This window comes from Panicum virgatum, chromosome 3K (assembly GCF_016808335.1).
Source record: "Panicum virgatum strain AP13 chromosome 3K, P.virgatum_v5, whole genome shotgun sequence".
Classification (NCBI taxonomy): domain Eukaryota; kingdom Viridiplantae; phylum Streptophyta; class Magnoliopsida; order Poales; family Poaceae; genus Panicum; species Panicum virgatum.
In genome coordinates, this window is record NC_053138.1 from 23720751 (window position 1) to 23727425 (window position 6675).

General features: G+C 50.8%; 2 protein-coding genes across 2 annotated transcripts; one reads left to right on the forward strand and one right to left on the reverse strand.

Moving 5' to 3' along the window:
• The first annotated feature begins 220 nt into the window (after window positions 1–220).
• On the forward strand, window positions 221–2788 carry LOC120698503. The gene is made up of 4 exons (XM_039982137.1): window positions 221–639; window positions 771–872; window positions 2203–2340; window positions 2426–2788. The coding sequence occupies exons 1-4, from the start codon at window positions 418–420 to the stop codon at window positions 2465–2467; spliced, it is 504 nt and encodes a 167-aa protein (XP_039838071.1). The 5' UTR covers window positions 221–417; the 3' UTR covers window positions 2468–2788.
• A 460-nt stretch (window positions 2789–3248) lies between these two features.
• On the reverse strand, window positions 3249–6675 carry LOC120698502 (probable anion transporter 2, chloroplastic). The gene is made up of 8 exons (XM_039982136.1): window positions 5909–6675; window positions 5130–5356; window positions 4485–4833; window positions 4351–4395; window positions 4127–4273; window positions 3881–4018; window positions 3704–3737; window positions 3249–3594 (listed from the first exon to the last, which is right to left on the reverse strand). The coding sequence occupies exons 1-8, from the start codon at window positions 6401–6403 to the stop codon at window positions 3422–3424; spliced, it is 1608 nt and encodes a 535-aa protein (XP_039838070.1). The 5' UTR covers window positions 6404–6675; the 3' UTR covers window positions 3249–3421.

Consider the following 6675-nt stretch of genomic DNA (forward strand, 5'->3'; position numbering starts at 1 on the left):
GCAAAAAGGATGGCAGCAACAGCAACGCCGGCACCTCGCGAAATCTGGAACCATCACGCCCCGTCGCCATCAGCGGTCACTAGTTTGGGCCCAGAAGCGGCGGATCTCCCCATCAGAGGATAACTTAATCCATCCACCATCCCAGCTTTCGCAATCAGACGCTACCTAATCACGCCGCCGCCGCCGCCGTCGCCCCCACCCCCACCTGCCCGGGTCCCCACGCAGTCATCCTCTCACAGCAAAAACCGCCCTTCCCGGTGCCCGCCCAGCGGCCCGCGCCCATAGAGAGAGCAGACACCAACGACGGCTTGGTCCGCCACCGAATCACCAACCCCCGCTCGCTGTCCCTTGGAGGCTTGGACCGAGCCAGAGCCGAGGCCCGACTGCCGAGCAGGTGAACCGACGGCGCCTCTCGCCATGGCGACGACGCGGCCGGCGCGCAGCGACCCGCACCTTCCGCCGGAGGAGGCGGCGCGTGTGGAGGCCGAGGTGCGGGACTACTTCGACAGCGTCGCGCCTAGGCGCCCGGCCAAGCCGCCGCGCAGCGACCCGTCGGAGGACGCCGGCACGGAGGCCGGCGCCGGGGCCCACGACCTGCCGGAGCTACGCAAGCTGCGCGACCTCGAGGCGAAGCCCCAGGTGAGCGCCTTTTTTTCCCCCCACTTTCCTGGTAGGCTGGTATCGACCTCCTGCTACGTGCCTAGTACGTGTGTGGCCGTTGAAATCGATCGGTCGACGTGAGCGTGGTGGTTGCCTTGTCTCGTGTGCAGAAGCTGGTGCTGGACGGAGCAGGGGATGTGGACGGCGGGGAGGAGTACGTGGAGACGCGGTACTACGATGGGCTCATAGGCATCGACAAGCAGCATCACACGGTAAGCTTTGAATTTACCTGTGCTCGTGTGTGCCCTCTTTAGGGATTTTTTTTTGAAAGCTAGTTTAGGGAAAAAATTGTGTTGCCGAATTTGTAAATTCTAGTTGTGCGTGACAAATTGCTTGTCGGTGCAGTAGGTCGGCTGAGGTGTAAGATAGGATTCTGTTTTTTTTTTCTCCCGCTAACGTGCCTAAGCACATATCCATTAAGAGGAAGATGATTTTTTTAGATCCTGTATTAAGGTAATCACTCTATGTATATGTAGTTATTGTTCTTCGTTCGATCTTATCATGTCAGTGTGTCTGCCGTCTGGCGATAGCTGCTTTTGAACTCTTGATTGAAATCGTCCCATCATAACTGCATTCAAGGAATAAAGTTTGTTCACACAAGGGTTTAGTGTAATTTTCACCTAAATGGTGTTTAATTTGCTTGCAAAAGTGATTGCAGTTGCCAGAGAAGTACTAGTCAATTACCATCCTGTTTCTTGTTTTTTCCGGTCCTCTTTCAGCATGCTCGTTATTAGAGCCACTATCAGTTGTCCACTTGTCCTTGAAAATGCTATGATTAGCCAAATGGGCATTAGGAGTATGTGTTTTTCATGAAATATGAATGGGCTAGGAAAATCTGAAGATTGCTTTACACTTTGATTTCTTTTTTAAAGTAATAGCAGGAGCACTGCCAGTATTTCATTGAACAGAAGTTTTAGAACAAGAGGTAAAGAACATTTTCATTATGATAAGTGCTGTTTGTGAAACCTGGCAAGAGCTGTATGGTAGGAAGCTAAGGTCAGGCCCAGAATCTCCACATTGGTTGTTTCTGGTGGGCGGTAAAACATGGTTCACTAATGGTAAAACTAACTAATCTTGAAACCTCATCCAACTATAGCAATAAAGGGAACAGTTGCAATTTCTTTAGCATAGTCAGGCTGACTTCATGCATTGGTGTGCTACTACTGGTATAAATAAACTGTTCTAAAATGCATGTATAAACAATTGGGCATGGTGCATTTTCTAGCTTAAGTTGTACTACTCTGCTGAAGGCTCTTCGGCAAAGCAGTAGGAGCATTAGGAACTTGCATTAAACTCAGAGGTTTCAATATTGAGGCCCTTCATGGTGCTTGCCTGCTTGGTATCTCCAAACCAAAAGCAAAATGCAAGGATCCCAATAACCCAAATTTTATTTTTGTCCCAGATACTATATATAGACTCTCTTAATGGTACGGCGGACAATTTCATTTTTCGTTCTAATGTAGTAGTTTTTTCTAGTTGCAGTGTGCAATCTTTAACATTGTTACATGGATATATGTTTAACCCAGTCATATTTCTTTGCAGACCGGTACAGGGTTTATCAAAGTGGAGAGACCCAATGGCAGCGCCTTTAGCGTGCCTACCAATGGCTGCTCGTCTGCCAGCTTTGTCCGATGCACGAGCAATCCTGCGACAAATGATTGGATACCATCTGCTGAGACCGTACGACAACCGACCAAAACATTGGCGAGCAAGCCAGTATCAAACGAGATTTTGTGAATCCCTAATTCGATTTTTAAATTTGCAGGTCATCCCAGCTTCGAACAAGCCTAGCAGGAGTGACTCCTGACCGGGCTTCCTTGCCTTCAGAAGTGCTGTGGATTGTTTGCAAATCATTTCGGGGTAATAAGGAGCACCCGCAGCTGTGTGATTTCAACTGAAGACGAGCAGAGGTCGCGAGGGACTGAACGACACAGCGAGCGCAGGTGCACAGGTTTGAGAGATCTGTGGCTACTAAAACCAAGAATGTGTACGGCTGCTTCAGCAGTTGTAACTTGTTGCTGCACACTACTGTTGAGAGAATGCACTCCAGAGTCTGTATGAATGCGTATGTGAGTGGTTTGATCACCAGGTGTGCCGGTCCTGAACTCCTGGTTTAAGAATCTTTGTGCAAGAAGATAAAACGGATCAGGTGGGCTCTGTGCTGGGCCGCCAACCTACAAAAAACACTCCACTGTTGGGCCAGAGCCCAAGGCACTTGCGGCCCACCAATTACTAACGCCGCAGCCCGCAAGCGCGAGTCCTTTTCCGTTCTTTTTCATCCCCTCACTCGGCCGTTGGACGGAAGACGGCGGCCGGACAGCGCCTCCCGAGATCCCCCGTTCGGGGGCCGCCGCTCAGCCGGTTGCTAGCCTAGTCGGCCTTGCCTTGTTGCGCTGTCCGCCTTGCTGGTAGGCAGGTCGAGGTCATCGTCCACGCTTGCCCCTCCGCCGCATCTGCGCATCGTATTGCACGGTAATTTCGTCGAACACCGGACACGCATCTGTCATTCCCCAATGTTCCTCTGTGATTTCCTCGCAAGCTAACACCGTTTGCGGCTTTGCGCGCGGTTCCACTGGAAGTAAACTGTAAACAAACAACCTCTATCTTATTCCTTTCTTCTTCTTTTCTTTTGACAGAGAAAACTCTGCATTATATTGAAAGCGAATAAGATGGTCTATCTTAATTCCTTTCCTGGGGAGGTACAAATAAATGTTGGTACACTTTGGGATTCTGCACCAAAGAATCTTAGCAGTTTTGTTTCTCAGTCAAAAATCAGGTCGCCGGTCGCGTAGACGTTGTAGAAGACGGTGGCGCTGAAGTAGAGCGCCGCCGTGAGGGTGAGGAAGGCCTGGAAGGACCCGAGCCACTGCACGAAATAGCCGGCCCCGATGGTGCTAACTATGGCCGCCACCGTCCCGATGCCGTTCGTGAGCCCTGTTCACGCGGCAGAAGATCATGCCAGTCAGATACAGAGCCAGAGGAATGCAGCGATGGATACAGGAAACTCATATCTTGTCTGCTAGATCTCGAGTTACGAACATACCGTGCAAGGATCCAGCGTATTTGGGAGCAATGTCCTGCTCGAGAAATAAAGGAAAACACATTCCGTCAGATCGATGTACAGGACTGGTGGAAGTAGTACTCCAGCAAGGGAACACATTGGTCCTAGAGTTGAAGGTGCTAACTATGATCACTGATCAGGGCATGAAGGAAACATTACCTGTATATTGCAAAAGTATCCGGCTTGGCAGAAAGAACTCAAGCTCAGGGCAACGGTCATGAGAACTGCAGCAACTGATGGAGTTTGGGCAAATCTTAAGCATAGCAATGACACACCGGGACCCATAAAACCAATGGACTGCAGGGAAATCATAATTCTAATGAGTCATTTTGTTTCAGGTTACGAGGGATCGGTCTATTCTGTGAACAGAGCAAGGCCAAGGCAATTCCCAGGCAATGCATTTACCTGCATAATTTTCCGAACTAGCCCTATAGAGAAACCAGATTTGATCAGGAAATCCGCAGAGGCTCCTGCAACATAACCGGACATAGCCATGACTGCCCAAGGTATGGCGCTGAACCATGCTGCTTGTTTGAGATTTACATTATAAACCTGTGGTAGCCTTGTAGTTAGAAACAGCTTGGAGTCGTGAATAATATTAATCAACTAGAAGGCCTTTGATCACATACCGTTTTGAAGTACACTGGCATCCACGACAGTAGGACAAAGTAACCCTGCACAGTATTTTCAATTTGCCGGTGTTAGAATTTGCACACAGTATGGCTAAACTTTAATGTTGCGAGCCGATCATGCATATCCTCACCCAGTTGTTGACCACATTGGCTACAGTGACAGCCACGAACTCAAGTTTTGAGAACAATTCCCTTAGGGATGGGCATTTACTGCCTTTAGCTTTAGGTCCACTTCTTCCAGCTAGTATAAATTGCAGCTCAGATTTGCTTATGGTACGGCTGTCAATAGGATCACTTTCTACATTAAACATCCACACAAAGAGCCACAAGTAACCAAGCGATGTGAAGAAGGCAAATGTTCCAGTAATGCCTATGTGTGACATGATGATCGGTGTTGCTAGGAAGCTGATGACGTTTCCAAGATGGAATCCACCCATAGAAATGCCAACAGCGGTGGCACGCTCTTGTGTCGGGAACCACCTGGTTCATGCTCAATGTTAGATCAAATCCCAAACAGATTCTTGTTTGAATGTCAGATACTGTAGCAGCTAGAGTTGATATCAATAAAAGAAACATCAACGAAATACCAGAAAGATTAGATGAACAATACTTGCATATACATTTGAAAGAATTATTCTATTTGCTGAGGTGGTAATTTATTCAATCTCAACCCCAGGTAGTTATTCTCCTTTCAGACAGAGATTGATGTGGCTTAAAGAAAGACAACTTAATAGGACAATTACAAGCAAATTCAGTGGGTCAAATTTGTTACTCACTTTGGTAAGAAGGTGCTCATTGTCGGAAATGCAACACCTTCTGCTATGCCAAAGAGTGCACGCACAGCAAGCAACATGATAGTGGAGCGGGAGGCGGCCCAAGGAGTGAGGATTGTAGCCAAGGACCAGAGTGCAGCAGCACCTGCCATCACCTTCTTGCCGCCATATTTGTCTGCCAAAGCTCCTCCAACCATGGATGAGAAAACGTATCCCCACAAAAATGATGACTGCATAAATGGCGATAAGATTTCACCTCAGATTCAATCAGCCTAATAGCAAGATAACAAGCTGTGTTCATTCAGTGCTAGGCAGCCATGCATACAGGTTTATTTGTCCGAGTCTCTTTTTTTTTGCGGGTAATATTGGTCCGAGTCTTTAACCAGTTGAAATATTTATCGAGCATTAGGCGTACATAACATGGAGTTTTTAGTTGAGTGCTTCTAGTTACTTTTTTCCCGCAGTGTATGTGTAATCCTCCTGGTTCCCTATCACCAGGTAAAAAAAAGACCCCCTCCCATCATTGCAGTTCCGCGTGCTTCTAAAATGTAACGCTTCAGTCGTTTTCCGATCGCGTCTGGCACTGACGTGTCGAAGCGGAGTTGACTTTGTTGCTCTAAACATTTTGTTCTTCAGCGACAGAGCAGCGAATTTGTTGCTTAATTTCAGAGAAACAGCGGGCCTTTGCGTTGCGTCTACTTTTCGTCAATGCACGAATGAAAAAAAAAAAAGACTAGGGAGAAAGACGGAACGGAAGTTGCAGGCGATCCACCCGTGGTTACCTGGACGATTCCGACGAAGGAGCTGGACCATCCGTACTGCGCGGCCATGGGCACGACGGCGACGGACATGACGACCCGGTCGGCGTTGCAGATCAGCATGATGGCCGCCACCAGCGCCACCACCTTGGCCCGCTCCGGGAACGCCGGCGCCGCCGCGGGCTGCACGGCGCTCGCCACGGCAGCGGCGGCGGCGGCGGGGACGGGGCGGACCCCGTGGAAGCTCGCGCTGCACGTGGCGGCGACGTCCCGCCGCCTGACGCTGGGCCCGTCGCCGCCGAGCGAGCCGGGACCGCCCCGGACGACGACGCCCCTCCCGCTGATGCTGGCGGCGCGACCGCCATCGCCGCAGGCGTCGCCGCCGAGCGCCACGGACGAGGAGCACACCCGCAGCCGTCCCGGCGCCCCCAAGCCCGCCGCCCCGACCCTCGTGGATCTGTACCTGACCGGGCTCGCGGCGGCCTTCACGGACACGCACGACCTGACGACCGGCGCCATCGTCGAGCTTGATCCAATTACCTGCCCGTGGGCCGTGGGAGAAGCTGATCGTGAGAGCCTGGACGCACGGCGTGGCGGCAAAGCGGGAACGAGAGAGCTCTCGCTCTCAGAGGACAAGGGCGGGGATCGGAGAGCGCGGCGCGCGGCGAGACGAGCCCATGGCAGTGAGCTCGGGGGTGTGCGGTAGGTGGCGAACTGGTGATCACGGCTGACGAGGACACGAGGTGCGGTAGGTGGCACTGGCAGTGGCAGCAGATCGGAGAGAGCTCGTG

Bases quoted from the DNA above. Each gene is read 5' to 3' on its own strand.
- LOC120698503 (XM_039982137.1), top strand. From the start codon at position 418: ATGGCGACGACGCGGCCGGCGCGCAGCGACCCGCACCTTCCGCCGGAG. The intron at 640-770 runs GTGAGCGCCTTT...TCTCGTGTGCAG, and splicing joins ACCTCGAGGCGAAGCCCCAG to AAGCTGGTGCTGGACGGAGC. The intron at 873-2,202 runs GTAAGCTTTGAA...ATTTCTTTGCAG, and splicing joins TCGACAAGCAGCATCACACG to ACCGGTACAGGGTTTATCAA.
- LOC120698502 (XM_039982136.1), bottom strand. From the start codon at position 6,403: ATGGCGCCGGTCGTCAGGTCGTGCGTGTCCGTGAAGGCCGCCGCGAGC. The intron at 5,357-5,908 runs GTAACCACGGGT...CCATTTATGCAG, and splicing joins CCTTCGTCGGAATCGTCCAG to TCATCATTTTTGTGGGGATA. The intron at 4,274-4,350 runs GTATGTGATCAA...AGGCTACCACAG, and splicing joins TGCCAGTGTACTTCAAAACG to GTTTATAATGTAAATCTCAA.